A 22,568-nucleotide genomic window follows, 5' to 3' on the forward strand; every position below is an offset into this window, starting at 1 on the left:
AATGTCTAAATCTGGTTTTTATTTTAAAATCTTTTAACTTTAATACGTAATACCTTCAAAATATAAAATATCATATTTTAACTTAGATTTAGACATATTCACATTTTCAAACGAATAGTAAAAAAATCATATTAATTTATTTTTTACAAAAGTAAAAATTTAATTAAATTGTAAAAAGAAAGTATAGGATCAAACAACTAACTCATCACATCTTGAGAACCACCGACTCCACCTGTGGGCCCCTCTTGACTTCATCACATCCGTCCACGTAATCTCTCTAACAATTCTTAATTGGTTAAAGCAAAACGTCAAAAGGAGCATTTTGCGAAGAACACAAGGAAGCACCCATGAACTATCACGGAAATTGGTGGAAAAACACAAAGACGAACATGAAGACAAACTCAAACATCGTTTTTCCCTTTGCCTCCACCTCCTCTATATAAGACCAAACCAACTTTCCCACATTCTAAGATGCAAAATGGAAAACCTAAGACGACATTTCCGCAAGAAAAAAGACAGCTACAGTGTGATTGGCCGCGTGAAGCGCAATGGCCACTGCAAGAAGCACCCCAAACACAACCAATCACCCGGTGTCTGTTCTCTTTGCTTGAGGGAAAAGCTTGCTCAGTTATCTTCTTATAACGCACGTCCAACACCCTCTTCTATTGCTATTGCTTCTTCAGCTTCTTCTTCTTCTTCTTCTCTTTCTTCTTATTCCTCATCCTATTACTCCTCAGCCTCTTCTTCTTCCAATGCTTCTCCAATGCATTGCTTCTGTTTCGCTGGGGAGGCAAAGAGTAGCTCTTCTTCGCTTTCTATCTTTCTTCTCAGTGGTAACCATGGAATGGTAAAGGGTAAGTGTAGCGCATTGGATATTGTTCAAAGAAGAGATTCTGAAGGTGGTGTCTATGATGATCATAGGAGTGCCTGCAAAAGTGGATTTTGGTTCAAGTTGCTTAACTGTAATAGCAAAAGAATGAAGAAATATGACAGGGAGGATAATCATAAACTCGTTCGTTCTGTGTCTATAAAAGTATAAAATATAATTGCTTGATTTGTTTTTTAGATAGATTAATTGATCTGTGTTGTTGTTTTAGTTTTCTATTTTCCACTGTTCAAGTTTCATGGTGGATCTTAGTGTTTGACTGCTAGCTAGGTCTTATTGTAGTTATTTCCATTTATTTTTTGCGAAACAGGAAGGACAATTTAGATCCAGCGTTATAGAACATTCATAATGTGTATTTATGTTAGATCTGTACAGAAATTGATATGTGTATATATTTTTGTTATGACTGAAAAAAAAAACTATATTGTTTTATTATATAAAAAGAACCATGTTGTTTGGACCCAATATTTATTGTGAAGAAAAGAGGATTTAAATTAATCCGGGCAATCATACACGAATTTATACTTTTAGACTTAATGTATTAGATGAGTTGTGAACTCTTCATTAAAGTTGGTCGAGCCAACATAAGTGGATCATCCATAATTATAGAATAATTTAACATCTTATTTTGTAGCTAATGACATTTTTTAAATTGAACAATTGAGCTTTAGACATTTGGGCCATGGATCCTCTTTATGTATTTTAGATAATATATTCTAGAGTTTTCTCTTTATATGAGAAAATTAAAATAATAGTATTTTTTTAATTACATAAAAAGGAACACTGTTACTATTTAGATTGGTATGGACAAATTAAGAATGAATAGTGTTTGTCTTGAAAAATATGTCATCTAATCTTTACATAAAAAATTGTTTGAACAAACTTCTTTATAAACGTTTCAAGAGAGTAGAGTATAAAAAATATATAAAATAAATTAATTCATATAAAATTACAATTAAACATAAGAATTTAAATGTTATATATGAAATAGTTTATTCAAACTAACTTATGCATGTTCGTTTTAACTTCAGAAGAAACGCAACTTTTTTTTTCTTCTAAACATTGAAATACATTACACAAATCAGAGTGATTTCTCGAGTTTTTAAGAATCTCAATATTTAGGTATGAACATTATTACTATACATGAATAAAGATGTTTTTAGATAACATAGAATTAATATTAGACCATCATGAGTTGTAACTTGTTCTCTGCACTTAAAGAAGTAATCATAGAAATGAATTCAAGAGTGATAATTAGTTGAATGAAGTAAAGAAATAAGTAAAAATGTATGGAGATTCTCACTAAGAACATTTTCATCAACTTTTTACTTGGTGTCATGGGAAAATTTTCTCATCAACTTTCAAAAGAAGTATTATGACACCATCACAAATAAAAAAGAAGGAAAAAAAAAAAGAAGAAGAGAAGGAAGAGAACAAAGAAGAAATAATATTGATCCTATCAAACAATCTGCACTTATAATAATTTTACACAGTCTATTCGTATGAGGAAATCTCCTGTTTATTTGAAGGATAATCATAATATTCTTGTAACTCTTGTCAAAGCTCAGGTCAAATATCCTATATTAAATTATATTTATTATACAGATTTTCCCTTGAGCATAACATTTATATATTTTCATTGTCGCTTATATTTTTTTAACCGAGATCTTATAAGAAGCCGTCGAAGATTCTAAATTGAATAAAGTCATGGAAGAAGAAATCAAGGATCTTGAAATCAATAAACACTTGGACCATTTTTCCTTGCCCCAACATAAACAAGTCATTATAGCTATAAATAGGTATACAAAGTGACATACAAAGTTCCCAAAGGATTTACAAAATGTAAAAATTAATTGGTGCGAACATATACTTTTTTATTGTAGGGTTTCTTTCTTTTAAATAACTTTTATAATTTTTAGTTGTTATGTACATATATGTTATTATAGTTATTAAATGAATAACTGTGTTAATATTTTGTATACTTTCTATCTATTTGTTATGTATCAAAATTTATAATATATTATTTAATAATTTTATATTATTAAATAAAATGTTACAAAAAAAATTTACAATATATTTCTCATTTTACTCGTAGTGTTCTAATAGTAAATAAGAGTTATAAAGAAGTTAAATTAAGCTATATATTTTAGCTATACATTTTTTTGAGATATTTTATAATCTTGTTGTTCAAGTTTGACCTATACTATACAGGTATTAGTCTTTTTTATTAACCAAGACCTTAATTAGGTGAAAGAATTCACATATCTTGAAATTAGACCTATAGAGTTATGTATTAAAGCGTGTACATATCACTAAACTAAATATTATTTAACACTAACAAATTTAACACGAAGCAAGAACTATGGACTTATATGTTACTAGTATACCGCACTAAAAGTAATCAAATCACAAAATTATAGTGTTGATGACTACTAAGACTAGTTTAAACTGAAAACATGATGCTTTAATTATAATAATTATAAAATAATATATATATATATATATATATATATATATATATATATTAGTATTTTTATTAAAAGTAACATTAACAAATTAGGCTTTGAAGCCTTGTAAAACTTTTTTTTTTCAAAGCTCACCAACCGACTTACTTAGCAGATTTCATAAAGCAAGAGTTTGACTTTTTTGTTAAATAGACTGCGTCAAGCTACAAACTTTAAATAATACGTTAGACTTTATATCTGATGGTATAATTTAATCCTTTATGAATAAAAATATATAAATTGATAATATATATATATATATATATATATATATATATATATATATATATATATATATATATTATCTTAGTGGTTGGATGTAAAAGGAATTTAAGTATTTGTGTGTAATGAAAATATTTGTAAACTTTGTTAGAAAAATGAAATAGTTTACAATGTTTCAGCCAAATGAAAAAATATGTATTTAACAAAAAAGATTTTTGTAAGAAGATTTAATACTTTTTTAAGATATTATATATTAATTAGTAATATTTTTATTAAATATTTGTATATGAATGTGGAATTATAAATAATTTATTTGTGCTTTTATTTAAATTTTATATTTTATTTGTAAATATGAATGTGATATTTTTTTTATCTTGTATGAATTTTTTATATAAATAATAGTATTTATTATTCTCTTCGTTTTTAAAATGTTTGAATTTTAAGAACTTTTTTTTTATTTATTTCTTATGTATAAAGTTCAACATATGAAAATAATTTTATATCAATTATACTTTTACGTGTCTTTTACATTTTAAATATTGCATTGGATAGAAATAAAAATAAATAAAATAAGAAATTGTGTAATTATTTTATTATATTTTTGTTATATATAAAACAACTTAAAAATATTCTGTTCTTTTATAAGTGTTATTTTGGAAAAGTAAATAAAAATATCCTTTTCTCACATATTAAAAACATTATATTTCTAGCTCATTAGCTAGGCAATTAAAGCACTAGCCAGTAGTAAATGATAGCTACATAGTGAGGTTGGGATATACTCTATGATTTTTCATAATTAAATTTGAAACTATATGTGCAAATTTAAGGAATAACATTTTCCAAAAACGGTGATGAGTCTACCTATTAAAATTTTGAGGAATAATTTAGTTAGAAAGTATATCTTCAATAAGATGTAAGTTTAATTACATAATATTGATATTATTTTCAATATAATATTTTTAATAAGTTAATAAGTCTATCTCTTCTCATATTTAAATTTGTAATAATTGTAATGATAGTAGTAATGTTTAGCAACACCTTTTCAAGTCTAATTAAGTATATAATACAATCTAGAAAGGTTAAAATTTGGAAAAATTGGTATATGTTGTGTAATTCTGTAGATTTGGTGCTGCAGACTCGCTGAGTGAGTAGAGCACTAAGCGAGTGGTTGTAGGGGTTGGTCATCTGTCTGAGGACTTTCGCTCAGCGAGAGGGTGCACTGAGCAAGTTGCTGGAGTCTTGGAACACTTTCAGTTTTATTCGAATAACGAATAGGTGCATTGAGTGAGTGAGTAAAGGGGCTGGTCCACTGTGTGGTGAGTTTCGCTTAGCTAGAGATGTCATGGAGCGCGAGTTTAGGGTTTGGTATCACTGGGAGTTTATTCGCACAACGAGTTGGATCGCTGTGTGAAAAACCTTTGTATTCGCTCAACGAGGGTATGCGCTGAGTGACTATTTCAGGTTATCATGCATTCTTTTCTTCTTTGTTCTTTATTGGTTGGAATAATGCAAGTGACTTGGTTGTGGTTAATGTATGACTATGTATGAGTATCAAAGTAAGGTTTATGATTTCAAAATAGTATGGAAGAGAATTCTAAGGAGGAATTACTCAGTGGTGATTGTCAAAGTTTGTAAGTATAAATATGGGAAGCGCAGTCTTGGAGTTCATCCTTACATTCTAATGGTCACTCATTCTCATGTAGAGAGGGGTGAGACATGTCGTGAGAATAGTAGGAGGTCCTAGCCTAGGGGCTTTTCCTTGGCCTAAGGTGAGTGATAACGAACTAACCTTGTGTGGTAGCTTGGGATGGGCTAGCTGTTTCACCACAACAAGTGCACAAACTACCATAGCTACATATTCATACTAATCTGGATGGTCGAGTCAAGGGTTTTTCAATTACAAAGTTAATTTGGTTTGATGCTTTGTGTATGTATATTACCGAAAGGTTTAAATCATATTCATATATCATTATTTTTTTTCTTTTAGCTTACCCTTCTATCTATGTTTGTGTTGTATGTTTTCCTTGTTTTTCTCTCTTTACTATGATCATCCTGTGGGTGTGAGCAGAGGGAGATGAGGTGACCTTGGAGCAGGCTATTGAAGGAAGTGACGCTGCAGAGTAGTTTTCCTTAGAGTAGCACTTGTAAATAGTTTTGGATTAGAGCTTTTGTATATTAAAGTTTAAAACTTATGCTTATTCTGGAGGACTATAAAATCCACTTTATGATCTAGTTTATGATTGTTTTATAGTATCATGTCTGTGAAACTATTTGATATAGTAATATACTATATTTTTGGGTTGTTACAAGTAATCTTTGCCACTAGAAAAAAAGTATATATGGACAGGTCAAACACATAGGTGACAAAAGAGAGTTCATAAGAGTTAGCAGTGAAAGAAGCCATAGATAAACAGAAAAGAGACCCTAAAAATCTAGCATTCTTCAATCAAGGCACCAAAAACATATCTTGAAAGAGGAGAAAGAGACAACCTCAACACTCTGAATTATTATAGGAAAAGAGACATGTCATCACGTGTGACGGAAAAGCGAACATGTCCACAAAGAGGCACGTGAGAGCACATACAACTTCGACGAAGGCGTCACTGACAACAAGATGGTTGTTTCATGCTATGACGACAATGACGAATGGTGACAACGATCACAATGGCAAGAGCGATGAAATTTTGTTCCTAAAAGAATCTTACTCTAAATACTATATTAAATATAGTAAAAACTATGTATGAATTAATCTCTTTTGTGTTCAATATACACATAAGATATTCTATTTATAATAGAAGAAATATGAGTTAAACTTAAAATACAAATAAGAAATAATAACCAACTAACTAATTGATAGAAAGATAAAAATAAAAAATCTATTTAAGATATCTAATTATATATTTTTGAGTAAAAGAATTTTAATTTACAAATATTTTTATTTTTGTATGTGACTTTGTTGAATTTCTGGATGAGAATTTTATTTATTTATTTGATTATATAATTACAATAAAAAATGCTTCATGTAATTAGATATTTATGAGTGATATAAAATAAAGTCCAATTCTAATAAATATATTATGCTAGATTTTCTTTTAGTAAATAAATTTGTTTTGAATTCAATATTCAACTAACATATTTATATCTATTTATATATTATAATTTAGTTTTATTTAAAGAAAAATTTTTATTTTTCAAAATAAGTTTTGGAGGAAAAAATTTATTGAATAGTTCACTTTTAATTAATTAATGTTATTTAAATACAAATTTCTTTTGGCACTCTTAATGACGAGTTTCTATGGTATCCTTTTCAAACAAAATACTGTATAAAAAAGTTGGGTTTTCCATAGAGATTAAATAAAAATAACGTAATAGGTTTAAAAACCAAAACTTCATTTAATTTCAGTGAGTATCAGAAATGGCAACCCTAAATCTCTGTACCGTACCACGTGACAGGTTGTAGGAGATGTTGAGTCCAGGCATTTTTGTTCTGTCAAATTGCATTTTCCTTTCTTTCCTTTGCATGCTGTAAAGCTGGACTTGTTGAGTTGGCACCACAAAGATTCCAAGACAAGCATTCGTAATATAATTTTCTTAAAAAAAAATTGAGTGTTATGTATTAAAAATATAAAAAAATTCAATGTCTTTAAGGGCTTGTTCTTTTGAGAGGATTTGAGGGAGTGGATTTGAGAGGATTTGAGAGGATTTGAAGATAATTTTTTTTGTCGTTTTTTGGAGCGAATTTAGAAGTAAATTAGAGTGAATTTGAAAATATTTTTTTTTAATTTGTCATGTCAATACAATTCTATACTAATTCTCACAAATTTTATTTTCAAATTCACTCTCATTTACTTCCAAATTCGCTCAAAAAAACGATAAAAAAAATTATCTTCAAATCCTCTCAAATCCCCTCAAATCCATCCTCTCAAATCCACTCAAAAGAACAAGGCCTAAAAGTTAGAGTGGACCAGACTATTATTTTATTATAAAATGAATGTGAGCGTGGGTGTTATTGAATATAATCTGGCACTAAATAAGTGTAATTTCTTCTATTTATATTAATAATTATTTTTTATTTAAAATCATATTAACGACACTTTTTACGTTTAAAGATCACAATTTTTATATGCCATTTTCTATATTATAATTAAAACCAACAAACTAAATATTAAAAATACCTGTATATGTTATATATGATAAAACAATAAAATTTTGTTAGAAAAGGAAAACCATATTAATATAATATTCTAATTACATAATAAGTTGCTGTAAACTCCGGTGAAGTTAATAAAGTTGTTATGGAGATGTAGAAACCTATGTCGGGCACAGTTTTGTGAGAATGGAAGCATAATAAACGCGGAGTTCACTGGATGCTCTTAGAATTCTATATCAAAGAATGGGTTCAATTTATTACAGAATGGGTTTAAATGATTGCGGTGGAACAAGACTTTATAGAAATATATTTATATATATCTTCTATTAACTATTTATAGAAGAATTAAGAGAATTTATATGAAAGTTATCTTATTATTGTTTTATAAAATGCTTTAATTTTTTTTGCATAATATGTTTGTCCAGTTTAAGTCTGGATGGTGTTGTGCTAATCCAATTACATAACTGTCAAAATAACAGTCAACTGTTTTATATACATACTTTTGTAATCCTGTCATATACAAGTTAATGAGAAAATATACTCGTTCTCTCTACCTCTCTACAATACATGCTTTTCTCTCTGTATAATTCAATCAGTTACGTAGAGGACTAACAGTTGTATTAGAGTAACAGGTTATGAGACCTGGTGAAAAAAAGTCGTTTCCAGAAGAGAAATTCCGTAGAGTCGTGATGGCTAGAATGGTTCACGGCAACTTGCCAGTGTTTTTGATGACAAAAGCTATGACGATTGGTTTGTTAAGATGGACGCAATTTTGGATTTCCAAGAAGTGGATGAAATTGTCAAGAAAGGGTTCAAAGAATCTTTGAAGGATGATTCGGAAGAAGTGAAGAAACTATACGAAGAAAATAAGAGGCTGGACTACAAAGCACAAATGTTACTACACTAGTGTGTATCTGAGGAAATTTTCCAGAAAATACCGAAGGTCGACACGACAAAGGAAGTGTGGGATATACTGCAAGAGGGTTATGGCAACTCTGGAAAAGTCAAGAAGATTAGGTTACAATCTCTACAAAGGCAGTACAAACTTCTAAGCATGGGAGAGTAAGAAATGGTGGTGGAGTACGTTGGAAGAATTCAAGTCGTGGTGAATGCGATGAGAGCTTGTAACAAGATAGTAAAAGACAAGAAGATTGTTGAGAAGATACTCAGGACATTAACCCCACAATATGACCACATAGTTGTGACCATAGAAGAATGCAAAGATCTTGAGACCATGCGGGTGGAAGAATTACATAATTCTCTAGCGGCGCATGAGTAGAGATTGGTTGAAAGGAGGAATGCAGAAAAGGCGCTGGTTCAAGGCACAAATCAAGCCTTGCAAGCCAGAAATAATCAAAGCTTCAAGGGTCGTGGAGCTGGAAGAGGTAGAGGCCAATCACGAGGGGGACGATCGGGAGGCAGAAATACAAATGCTTATGATCAATTTGTTGAAGAAAATGGCAGCGAGCATAGAGGAGGAAACAAGAGAGGTGGAAGATAGTCGAGAGGAAGAAGAAGAAAGAACTTTGATAAAAAAGAACATTCAGTGCTATACCTGCAGCAAATATAGGCATTACTCGTCAGAATGCTGGCACAATGAAGTCGCGAAGAAGATCAAGAATGATGAGGCGACAAATCTTGCTCAAGACGCATGCGATTCAGAGTCTGACCATGTTCCTTTAATGAGCACAACCGAACGATTGTTACCTTTTAACCGAACGGGTGTCGATGAAGAAAACGAACGACTGTCTTCTAAATACCAAACAGGTGTTGACAATCGGATGTCGTCTAAAGATCGAACAGGCGTTGACAAATGGGTGTTGTCTTCAGACCGAACGGGTATTGACGAAAACCGAACGGGTGTTAATTAAGAAACCGGACGGGTGATACCATCAAGAGAAAAAGGGAGTCATACGCTAAACAGGTGTAATCAGGAGGTGAGTCATGCAGACAAGTATAATTGTGGAGATGACCACGTGTTGGTTTCAAAAGAATCAAGCCATGTAGAGGATGAAACGAGTTGGTACTTGGACACAGGGTGTTCCAATCACATGACGGGTAAGAAAGATTGGCTGATCGATCTAGATACAAGTGTAAAGAGCAGTGTAAGATCTATAGATAATAGTGTGATCATGGCTGAAGGCACGGGCAAGGTCCTGATCACACACAGGGATGGAAAATTCGCGTACGTAAACAATGTGTTGTATGTACCGTAAATGAAGAGTAACTTGCTTAGCCTGGGACAACTACTTGAGAAAGGCTACATAATGTTGATGCAGGAAAAGCACATAGAAGTGTTTGATGAAAGACAACGTCTAGTGATCAAGGCTCCTCTTGCCAGAAACCGAACATTCAAGGTGAATCTAAATGCTTGTTTAGATTGTTGATAGGGGAGCATTGGTTTAGCTGAACCTACAATCTCAGAGTTTATGGTTTTTGGTGATGACAACACATAATTAATAACACATGTGTTTATGTGTTACATGTTCATTACTTTCATGATTATGAATATATGAGAACATGTTTGTGTTGTGTTGATCATTGCAATTCACTATGTTATATGTGAGATTTAATCTGTGATTGCATGAAAATTGTTTTCGAAAAGAAAAACCACATGCACTTTAGTTGAACTTATAATATGTGGCAAAACAACAGTTTTAAGTCGGCTGCATTATGAAGTAAGTCGATTAAAACTTGTGGCTTTGCACAAACTTTTTCAAAGTGTGCTGTGAGAATTTTTGAAGAGAAAATTTTTCAAAACTATGTTTTTAACTGTTACAAAGTCGACTATGTGCGCAAGCCATTCGACTAAGTCTGTTACAGTTTTGAAATTCTGTTAATGCTTGTATTAACTGTTACAACGGTTATATTTTTACATATGTTGACCAAATGTTTATTGTGATTCAACTGCATTAATTGTACATTCAATTAACTGCATTGATTGTTGTTAAATGCTTTAACTGAATTGTGATATTCAACTGCATTAGTAGCTAAGTCGACTAAAATGCGTCTGAGATGTGTTTATATATATATTGACGCGAATTTGAATTCTGTAAGTACTTTTGTGAATTCTAACATTTTCATATTCATTACAGATTAGTGTTATCTTACAGAACGTGGAAAAGCTCCAAGAATCCATGAAAAAGACTGTGGTGATCATCTCTTGTGATTTCTTGAAGAACAAGATTATTGTGCCTTGATAGAGCTGATCAAATCTACACAAAGAGGTGTTTACTGAAAGATCAGAGTTGACAATCTACTGAAGATTGGGTTATTTCACTATTGTGATTACAGGAAGAAGAGCGTGTGACGTTCGTGACTTTGAGGGGTTTCTCAAAGGGTGTGGACAGCAGAAGAGGGGATTCTTGTTCCTGGTCTTTTTGTTGTATTCCTATATTTTGATTAGAGGGTTAGAGAGGTGTTTTATATTTTTGACGTGGACATCTCTATAAAAGCCTTGTTGTAAAAACCTTGATCATTATAGTGCATTTGCTTCCTGTGGTGGAAGGACACTAGATGTAGGCTTGGCTGAACTAGTATAAAAACTCAACGTTTGATCTTTCTATCCCTACTCTGTTACATTCAGTTGACTTTATTTTTCATGCATTCGACTATATTCCGCTGCACTACAAAGTCTTTTTCCTTGCGTTTCAAGAAAGCTTTTAAAGGCATCTACTTTGCGAAAAAGATTTAAAGAAAACATTGTTTTTGTGTTTCACCAATTCACCTCCCCCCTCCTTTTAGTGTTGAAAATAAGGCCATTTTCTTTTAACAATGCTGTCAACGTTCAGTGTTTTGCTGTTGTCAACACTGAGGATGAAGGATGGATACGACACTATAGATTCGGGCATTTGAATTTAAAAGCTTAGGTCATTTGAAAAGAAAATGACTGGTGAAGGGAGTTCCTCTAATCTTTGCACCGATTAAGGTTTGTGAAGGTTGTGCAGTTGGGAAACAAGCCAGGAAGAAGTTTAAAAGGTTCGCTCACAAGAGAGCAAGACAACTGTTCGATGTTGTACATTCAGACGTGTGCAATTCTTTTGGCGTGTCATCAATTAGAGGTAAGAGATATTTTTTAATTTTTGTAGATGAATGGCCTGTAAAAATTTGGATTTATCTGTTAAAAGAAAAGAAAGAAGTATATACTTTGTGAAATTCTGTTCTATGGTGGAGAGGCAATCTGTCCAACAAATCAAAACCTTCAGGACTGACGGTGGAGGTGAATTTAACTCTGGTGAAATGGGTAGATTTTGTGATGACAAACCCCAACACAACAAGTTAGCAGAGAGAAGAAACAAGATGCTCTTGGATATGACCAAGTGTATGATCAAGGGAAGGAAGCTACCTCATTATCTATGGGGAGAAGCGGTTTCAATTGCAGCTTACTTGTTTAACAGGAGTCCGGCTAAAGCTTTGCAAGATTGCACCCCAGAAGAGGCTTGGTCAGGAAACAAACCTGATGTGCATCATTTGAGGATCTTTGGATCGGTTTGCCACAAGCACGTCCCAGATGAAAGAAGGAAGAAGCTGGATGACAGGAGTGAGACTCTCATCCTAGTAGGAGGCTACCATCCAACAGGTGCTTACAGGTTGTATGATCCGAAAAAGAAGCAAGTTGTGATCAGCCGAGATGTGTTAGTAGATGAAGCTGTTACATTTGATTGGGTGAAAGCAGAAGCAGGTTTGAAACCAGATGTGATTGTGTCTAACTGGTTGGAAGAAAAGAAGACTGATGATGTTGAACATGTTGTTGCTGATGTAGAGGCCAATAACAGAAGATCACAAAGAACTTGGTTCCCCTCAACCAGACTTGCAGGTCATGAAGTGTTCACAGATAATGACATTGCAGACTCTGGTGATCTGGTTCATCTTGCCTTTCTTGCCGATGCTGAAACACTTTCGTGAGAACAAGCTATTGATATAAAAGAATGGAAGGAGGTTATGTTGGAAAAGCTAAAAGCAATTGAGAAGAATAGAACTTGGGAGATGGTAGAGCTTCCGCAGCATAAACATGTATTGAGGTTAAATGGGTGTTTAAAACGAAGTACAAACCAGATGGCAGCATGGCAAAGTTGAAAGCTAGACTGGTTGCAAAGGGCTTCCTATAGAAACCTGGAGTTGATTTCACTGATGTTTTTGCACCACTTGCAAGACTGGAAACCATGAGACTTGTTGTTGCTGTGGCAAATTTGGAAGGCTGGAAAGTCTGCCAAATGGATGTGAAGTCAGTGTTCTTGAATGGCCCATTAGAGGAGGAAGTTTATGTGAAACAACCACCTAGATTTGAGAAGAAAGGTGAAGAGTTGAAGGTATATAAGCTGAACAAAACCTTGTATGGGCTTAGACAAGCACCTCGAGCCTAGAATACTCATATAAATGCTTTGCTTATAAGACTTGGATTCCAAAAGTGCACAGTTGAGTTTGGAGTCTATATGAAACATGTTGGACAACAGGGTGTTCTGTTCATTTGTTTGTATGTAGATGATCTGCTTGTAACATGAAGCTCCATAGAGGTAATTGAAGAATTTAAGATGAGAGTGATAGAAGAATTTCACTAGAATTTTTACAGACAACTGATGGAATGTTTGTGCATCAAAGAAGATATATTAGTGAAGTATTGAAGAGATTTAGTATGGAAAGTTGTAACAACACCAATATACCAGTTATAGCAAACTTAAAGTTGTCTATTCAAGCAAATGATAAGAAGGTTGATGCTACCTTGTTTAAGCATATTGTAGGATCACTCAGGTATGTCTGTAATAGTAGACTGGATATCAATTATGGAGTTGGGATGGTAAGTAGATTCATGAGTGATCTCATACAATCCCATCTTGCTACTGCCAAACATATATTGTGTTACTTAAAAGGAACTGCAGACTTCGGTCTTTTCTTTCCCAAGAAGTCTGACAGCACAAATGGAGTGTTGAGAGCTTGGAGTTATTCGGATTGGTGTGGAGATCAAGTGGATAGAAAGAGCACATATGGCTACTTGTTCAAGTATATGGGCGCGCCGATTTCCTGGTGTTCTAAGAAGTAGAATGTTGTTGCACTCTCATCTTGTGAAGCTGAATATATAGCTTCAGCTGAGACTGCGTGGCAATGTGTTTGGTTGGAAACAATCCTTGAAGAATTGAAGATTGATTGTAGAAAACCAGTACAACTTTTAGTGGACAACAAATCTGCTATCAACTTGTCTAGAAATCCAATTTTCCATGGCAGAAGCAAACATATAGAAACCAAGTTTCCCTACTTAAGGGAACAAGTTTGTAAAGGGAGATTGGAACTGATACATTGTTCCACTAAAGATTAGATTGCGGATATTTTTACAAAAGCACTAAGACAAGCCAAATTTGAAAAGCTGAGAAGCCTACTCAGTGTTAAAAGTTTAGAGAATTTGGATTAGAGGGGAGTGTTGTGCTAATCCAACTTACATAACTGTCAAAATGACAATTAGCTTGTTTATGTTCCTATATACATACCTTTTGTAATCTTGTCATATACAAGTTAATGAGAAAATATACTCGTTCTCTCTACCTCTCTGCAATACATGCTTTTCTCTTTGCATAATTCAATCAGTTACGTAACAGATGGCCAATTATAACTAACTTTAAAGATCGATGATTCTACACAATGATCACTTTAGACTGAATTCCTCTTGTGTGAGTTATTTGAGATCAATTACTTTAGATCGAACTCTTTTAGATTAAGTTATTTGGGACTAATTACTTTAGGTCGAGCTCCTTTGATTCGAGCCTTCAGGATCAACTATTCCAGACTGAGCTCTTCTAGACAGAGTTCCTCTTGGCTAAGTTTCTTTGAACCAACCACTTTTGCTCGACAAGTTAGGGCCAACCTTTTGGACATCACCTCGTGGCTGACCACCCTAATTGAACGGTATGACCCACCGATTAAAGAATGCTTAGATTAACAATAGTAATGATAAATCAACCTGTTGATATTGATTAAAGTATGATTAGGTTGTGATTAGACCGAAAAAAGAGGTAAAAGTCCATCACAACTACTATATATAAAGGTTTGAGGTATGACTTACATATACATGCACATAACACACATTACAACATTGATTTCTAACTTATCGATCATCGATTATAGGAACCATTCGATTGGATTTTGGACAACCTTGGAAGTCGAGGAGTTGACAACCTGATGCGCTGTCATCATTGGTGTCATTGTTTTGATCTTCACATGGTAGCCAGGGATCAACCGAGCGAAGTTTAGATTAGGTTGGCAATGCAGCCATAGGTGTACATATTGAGGAAAAGGATAAAGGTCAAGCTTTTGATGACATTGCCAAGGAGGATTCAACCACAAAAATCGAAGTCCATTTTACTAATGAAGGGGATATACTAAACCTTCCAGTCATCTCGGGTTACGATTGGGCACCCCATGAGGTTTGCAATTATGTCACTTCTTTCTATTGTGGTAGGGACTTGTGTGATTGGGTTGAGCAGTCGTATGTGCTTGATGATGATATTGACGATAAAGTCCTCAACCTGTGTGTTTGCGAGAGGAATCAGTTTATGTCTCATGGCAAAGAAGGATCCTCATTGGAATTCTTTTACATGTATGTTTGTCTATTCAATGATTTGGTTGTGAGAGTTTCATTCGAAAAGTTTTAGATGGGTGTGTTGTTGGGTGTCACACAACAACCAAATATACCAACAAGTATATTGAGTAGTTTGTAGTATAATAAGTGTTCTATCCACAAGGATTGGACGGAAAACACAATGTTCTAACTAGTTTGATCGTTGATAAAATAGTGAATGGGTTGAAAGATGTTCAAGATAGAGTTTGTTCATTAAAATAGAGCAAAAGACGTGCTAAAATAGTTTGGATTAAAACCGATTTACTTTAAGATGATTAAAATGTGTTGAAGTTCGACTCAATCACTTTGTCCCTCTCTTATAATGGTTCTATTGTTAAATTATAGCTGCAAATAATCAAGTCGTTGGAGTTCTCTTTGAATGTAACTTTAGGTCGATTCTTAGCATCTAAAGCCTATGATCACCAAACTTCAGTATGATACCTCAATGACTACTTGAATGAATCAGCTGCATTAAGATCAATACTTTATAGCCAACTATAACCTTAGATCTATTACTACCATCTAAAAGTGTATATTGATAGGGGGAACAATGTGAATGCTAAACCCAATCCCTTATGTCTTTGCGTGTTTGGTTTTCGATGATGACAATACATATATGTTTCAATGACAACAACAAAAAGGTTTCTTTATGTTTAAGAAATATATTGCATGAACTGTTTGGGTTGCATATTTTCTATGGTCATACATGTGTTTTCATCTGTTATATGCATACTCATGTTTTCATATGTTAAAACCACTTGCACAAAGTATATTTGTATTAAGTAATCGATTACAGTGGTTATGTAATCAATTAAGTTCATCAGATAGCTAATGCTTAAACTATGGCAAAGTACAAGTTTTAACCGATTACATTATATGTATAATCGATTAAAACTCGTGCCTTTGTTAACACCTGTTTGCTATGTGCTGTGATGAGTTTTGAGAAGAATTTTTTTTCAAAATTGTCTAAGTGTAACACTTAATCGATTACACTGTTTACCTAATCGGTTAAATCTGATATACTTTGAAAAATGTTTTCAAGATATATCCTAACTATCATACCAGTCATATTTTCAAATAATCTGACTTACATTTTATGTGCAATCGATTACATTAATTGCTTAATCAATTAAATATGTTTTAATGTAATTATGGTGTAACTCTATTAAAAGTGTAACCGATTACATTATTTTCGTAATCGATTAAAAAGCGCCAGACATAAGAATATAATGACGCGTTACACTCTGCATTAGTGACTTTTGATCATTTGCACTTTTACATCTGATATCAGTGAGTTAAGAAAAGAATTGCAGGTGTCCTGATTGCTCCAAGAATCAAGATACAAAAGATTTGTAGATTTTGAAGAATAACTTTGGACGTTTATTGGTTGATCAACTACTAACGTTAAAGTGTTTTCTTTCCTGATCAGAACTTTGTTATACAATCAAGAGATTGTGGTTTCCCTATGCGTGTTGCCAGGAAGAAGAACTTGGTGTTCTTGTGACTTTGAGAAGGGTCTCAAAGGGATACTGCAAAAAAGAATATTGTTCTTTCTACAGGGTGTGTTTTTCCTATATTAGATTGGTGAGTTAGAGAGGAGATTACATTTGAGAGGTGTTCTCTGTAAAGCCTTGCTATCAAAACTCAAATCTTTATAGTGGAAGGTCTTTCAACCTCAGGTTGATTGAAAGAGACTGAATGTAGACATTGGGCCGAACCAGTAGAAAAAGGTTGTGTATGTTTTCTATCCTTAAACTCTTTACTGCATTATTTTCATTATTGTGTTATGTGTTAAAGATCATTCTAAAGATTTCCAAAAAGATAGAAAAGAAATCAAAAAACCAATTCACCCCCTCCTTCTTTTGGTGTTGAGAAACAAGGCATAACATTTCTTACAATTGCCACCAGAGCTGGTTTTTCGAAAATTTGCTTGAAAACTAATTGATTAAGTTTTCTGTAAAATCGATTAAATTTGATCATGATGAGAAACAAAGCCCCTCTGTTTGTAGGAGAAACTATCCCTTTTGGAAAATTAGAATGAGAATTTTCTTAGAATCTGTTGATAAAGGTATTTGGGAAGCTGTTATAAATGGATCTTTTGAGCCTACTAAAATTGTTGATGGTAAACCTGTTTTGAAAAATTGCTCTGAATGGAACCAGGATGAAAATAAAAGAGCAGAATATGATATTAAGGTTAGAAATATTATTTCCTCTACACTTACTATTGACGAGTTTTTCAGGGTATCGATGTGTAAAAGTGCAAAAGAAATGTGGGACGTTCTTGAGGTGACTCATGAAAGAACCGATGAGGTAAAGAGGGTTAGGAAGAAATCTCTTATTCAGGAGTATGAAATGTTTCGGATGAAGCCTGGAGAGAATATCTACAATGTGTAGAAGAGGTTCACACATTGTAAATCATCTCATTGAACTAGGAAAGTCATTAGAGAAGGAAGAAATCAACATAAAGATCTTAAGAAACACTGCATCTAATTTTGGAGGTAATTCAAGAGGAGGAAAAAGGAAAGGAAAAGTTATCTCTTTCACCTGTTATGAATGTGGAAAAGAGGGCCATATCAAACCTGACTGTCCAGCCTTGAAGCAAAAGCAAAGAACTGAAGAAAAGTTCAATTAGGATAAAACGAAGAGAAAGCAAAGAAAGGCCTACATTGCATGGGAAGACTGTGATTCAGGAGGTTCTTCAAGTGATTAAGATAACCAAAGCTCGGAGGAGGAGACAAATTTATGTCTCATGGCAAAATCTTTTAATTCAGAAAGTAGCAACAACAGTTTTGGTGATGAGCCTATAAAGGACATATATTATCAACTGTTGGATGCCTTTCAGGAACTCCATGCAGAGGCAATGGAGCTTCAATACAAGGTAAATCGATTAAACAGTGAGAAGAGAGACTATAAATACAAAATTAATACCCTTGTTGAAGATAATGATAAATTTAAAATTGATCTTGATAATGCTTTACAATCTGCTATGAATACTAAATCTAAAGCTAGAATTGTTGAAAAAGATTGCAAAGATTTCCCTCGTTATCTAGAAAAGATTAGGTATCTAACAAGCACTTTGGCCAAATTTACTCTTGGTAGATCTAACTTAGAAGTTGTTCTAGGATCTCAAAGAAGGGTAATAAATAAGCAAGGAATAGGTTACAAGGCTAAAAGTGAAAGAATTAACTCAATGAAATTTACTGATTTGAGTAAACCATCTATTGCTACCTGTTTCTATTACAATTCAAATGGTCACTGATACGCTGTCGTTGAAGCTATCAAATTAATACTACTTTTCAAGGCAACTTCAGTATTGCCACGTAGTATTCAAGAAAGTAGATAGGGTTAAAGTAACCCTGAGTCGTCTCCCAACGAATACGGAATTGCCTTTTAATATTTGAATCTTATGAATGCAATGCAATGTTCAAGAATAAAAGTGATGTTTGGAGAAGGTTTAAAGAACAAATAAGAAACTTAAAAACGATTATAATGAAATAGGCTAATTCCACTGCTTTTCCAAGATAGATTCATCAACGGTTATTCACAGATAATTGTTCAATTGATTATTATTTTAAGTTTCAAATTAATTAAAGTACATTCTTAATTAATTTGAGGGCGATCATGCACTTAACCAAAGTAAATTCTCAATCAAATGCAAAACCTTTCTAGATTATTCACAATGAATTCAACCAAAGTACATTCTCAATCAAATCCTATTGTGTGTAATCATGTCTATTCTTAAATCGCCTAACAAAATTAAAAACTAATCAATCAAAGTAAATTCTCAATTGATTATAGTTGAAATTATTACTACCAATCAAAGTACATTTTCAATTGATAGTAAAAACCATTTAATCATATGAAAGTTCCTAAATTAAATCAAAGTAGATTCTCAGTTAAACCTAGAAACCCTAGAACTCATATAATCAATATGCATGTAGATTCAAACACATTATGATGCAAAAATCTTTGCTTTTAATTTGATAGAGAGATGAAAGACATAGAGAGAAAACAACTTAAATCAATAATCAAAATAAACAATTGCATTAACTCAATCTAACCTCAGAATCCATAATGGAATTACAACAAAATAGCCCTAGATGCTTAGCTCTCCATGAATGGAGTTGAATACAAGATGAAATAAGAGAGAGAGAAGTGGTGAATGAATGAATAAACTGAAGTTAAGTCCTCCCTGGGTCTCTTTATATAGGGCTTGATTGGGCTTTGACTCTGAATATTCAGTTGACAAAATCTTTTATCTTATATCTTCCAAATAACTAAAAGATTTAGATAATTATAACATTATTTGGAAGATATTTTCTGTTGATATTCCCAAATTACATTAATTCAACAACTGAATATTATCTTTTAACTTTTTTGACTTTCCAAAATTGTACAAATGCCCTGAAATTTCTTCTATCTGCACTTTAGCCCCTTCTGAATTTTTCAAAATTACACCAAAAGTCCCTGTTTGACCAGACTTTGACCAGAGAAGGCTTGTTGACCAGCTTTGACTCATATGGTCATGGCCAATGGGAACTCGCCACGTGGTTGTGCTCTTCCTTCCCCAATTAGGGTTTCAGATTGGGGAAAGGGCTTCCCCCTTTGCCGTCACGCGACCTGCGTAGCACCGTGAATGAAAAAAACGCTTCTTTGCTTCTCGCACCAGGATTTTCGAATGGAGATGGCTCACGGCTTCTGAATTGGATTTCTGTGTGGTTGTTAAATCTAGTTTCTTCTTGCAGGTGATGCGTCATGATCAATGGAGAAGAAGTTCATGGTGGTGACGCGAGGGAGGAGAAGATGATGGTGTTTCAAGTTTGGCGAACTCGTAGAGGCGCGATGACGATGTTGGATTTTGAAGCAGCGATGACATTGATGCACTAGGGTTCGGCGAAGGAGATGATGACGAGGATGCGGCACGACAGCAAGGTGTGTTCATGGCGGAGAAGATGAAGATTGTGGCGGCCTTGCGGTGTGGCAGTGGGAAGAAATCGCGTCTGAGTGTTGATGGTGGAGACAGTGGCGCGATTGCTGAGCGACAAGGTGTTGGCATGAATGGAGGAGAGCGGTTGTGCATGACGGAGGTCTTGCGGCGATGATACTCCTTGATGGCGTCCATGGCGGAATCACGATTTGCGATTGCTGTGCGAGCGAAAGACTTGTGGTGGCCGGCGGCGTTGCGCAGGAGGACAGCGACGGATCTCGCGAGGAAGATGGTGGCCATGCAAGATGGTCGCGGCGTGGCAGCGGAGGTGAAGGTTGACGGTGGTGATTCACGACGTCATGGAGTTGGCAGCACAAGGATGGCGTTAAGGTTGGTGGTGGAGCGGCGCGGTGGTGCGGTTTCTCGGCGGCGGCTGACAGTAGAGCGACGACTAGGGTTTCTGCTGGAATTGGAATTAGGGTTTCATGCGTGGAAGATGATGATGTGGCAGAGGGGGTGATGTGGCAGCATGTGGTTGGCTAAATCTGTGTGAGGAGGATTTGGACAGTGACATGATCTGGTGGAGTTTGGCTTAGGAGGGGTATGGTGAGGGAAATTTAGGAGGTGTATTTAGAATAAGGTTACTGTTTGGCTTAGTATTGGGCCTGGTTAAGAGAAGAGGGGTGTATGTAGGGAAATTGGGAGATGCAAGGGTAAAAGTTGCTTGTTTAGCCCATTTGTATATTATTTTCCAAACAAAATCTGATTTTGGGCCTTGAATTGCCATTTGGACCAATAAAACTTATATTCTCAGCTACACAAATAAACGTAAGAATTTCCAAGAATAATTTATGCAACTAAAAATCACTTTTTAAGTCCCTTTTTATTCCCAAACCCAATATATCCAATCATAACAAATCCTCTTTAAATCACTCATTCAAGCACATGAATTCGTCAAAAATTTGAATTTTAAAGCATAAATGTGGGCATAAATATGCACTCATCAGTCACACTATTATATCTTGTTATTATAATAAAGTTGGTGTTCCAAAGTGAAAGTTTAAATGGATTCCCAAAGAACCAACTACTGTGACTAACACAAAAGGTCTCAAGTTTATTTGGGTACCTGCTTCCAACCTATTTCATGATTTCGCAAGAAAATAAACTCAGCTGGTGGCAGACAAGGACTCAAGGAAGGATTACAAAGTAAAAATCATAAATCTTTTGAGTATCACAAGCGGTAATTGTTGCTTAATTCTGAAATTCATGCATCATTCTTAATCTGTGATATGTATACTTATGTATAAAAAAAGTAGAATAGGTTTCTTGGCTTGTATTTTGCCTCTTTTGTTTTCTTTTGCTTATTTTGGTTGTAGAGAAGCTTATAAACTCTTCTTTTCTTTAAAGAACAAGGAATGTGGGACTTCACATAGTTTGGACTTAAAACAAAAGAAGAATAAATAAGCCTTCTCATTTTGTTGCTTGTAGCGCAAGTTAATCATGCATAGTTGGTAGTTTTAGTTTCTACACTTGTTAGGAAGCTTATAAACCCTTAAGAAGTGAAAGAATTAAGAGACGTGGGAGTTAATCACCCTTGGGACGCTGCTCTCCAGAAATTGAAGCTTTCCAAGTCCCACATCCTTTAATTCTCTTCACTTACTTGATCCTTAAGGCTATATAAGCAACCTAATGGTCTCCTTTTGTACACACCTTTGATTGAATGAATATAAGAGTTATTTGCATTCATTTGCTTATCTTCTTTTAGATAGAAATTTGTCTCATAGTCATCTTTTGAGATCTTATCTTGTGTGGAGCAAGTGGTGATCTCCTTGACACTTATCTTGGATCATTTCAAGTGGCGTGTCTTCACTTCCATAAGTTTTCCTATCTTTTCTCTCTTCCAATTTTAATCTTTTCCATTGCTTAATTGTCTTAGTCTTAAGCTTATTATTCTCTAAGCATGCTATTCCATATCATGTGGTATCTAGAGCCATTGTTTGATCATTATTAGGAATGCATGTTATATGAAAATATTCTTTTTTTGTTCATTCTGCAAGCGCCCAACGCAAATGTCCTGCGCCCAGCCAAAACGCTGATAGCATATCCAACTTGTTTGCTTCATATCTTGCTCATTTCAAATCTAAATTGAGTGAATTTTTTTTCATAGTTTCTTTTACATGTTATGAATAATGTCCAGTCATTCTTTTTCGTCAATTCCATCGTTTACTATATGCATTTAAATATTTTTTCATTCAGTCCTCCATTGAGTGCTT

The 22,568-nt window shown here is 33.8% G+C and overlaps 2 protein-coding genes across 2 annotated transcripts; both read left to right on the forward strand.

Moving 5' to 3' along the window:
- The first annotated feature begins 369 nt into the window (after positions 1-369).
- LOC124823033 (uncharacterized) lies at positions 370-1,084 on the forward strand. Its single transcript, XM_047295158.2, has one exon. It carries the CDS (start codon positions 479-481, stop codon positions 1,037-1,039), a length of 561 nt encoding a protein of 186 aa, XP_047151114.1. The 5' UTR covers positions 370-478; the 3' UTR covers positions 1,040-1,084.
- Positions 1,085-17,405: 16,321 nt separating this feature from the next.
- LOC148205133 (uncharacterized) lies at positions 17,406-17,762 on the forward strand. Its single transcript, XM_088103248.1, has one exon. It carries the CDS (start codon positions 17,406-17,408, stop codon positions 17,760-17,762), a length of 357 nt encoding a protein of 118 aa, XP_087959374.1.
- The last annotated feature ends 4,806 nt before the right edge of the window (positions 17,763-22,568 follow it).

This window comes from Vigna umbellata, chromosome 1, assembly GCF_029865625.1.
Source record: "Vigna umbellata cultivar VRB3 chromosome 1, Vumbellata_1.0, whole genome shotgun sequence".
Classification (NCBI taxonomy): Eukaryota; Viridiplantae; Streptophyta; class Magnoliopsida; order Fabales; family Fabaceae; genus Vigna; species Vigna umbellata.

What these genes read in the sequence shown, in the direction of transcription:
- LOC124823033 (XM_047295158.2), top strand. Translation starts at nt 479, where the DNA reads ATGGAAAACCTAAGACGACATTTCCGCAAGAAAAAAGACAGCTACAGT.
- LOC148205133 (XM_088103248.1), top strand. Translation starts at nt 17,406, where the DNA reads ATGAGAATTTTCTTAGAATCTGTTGATAAAGGTATTTGGGAAGCTGTT.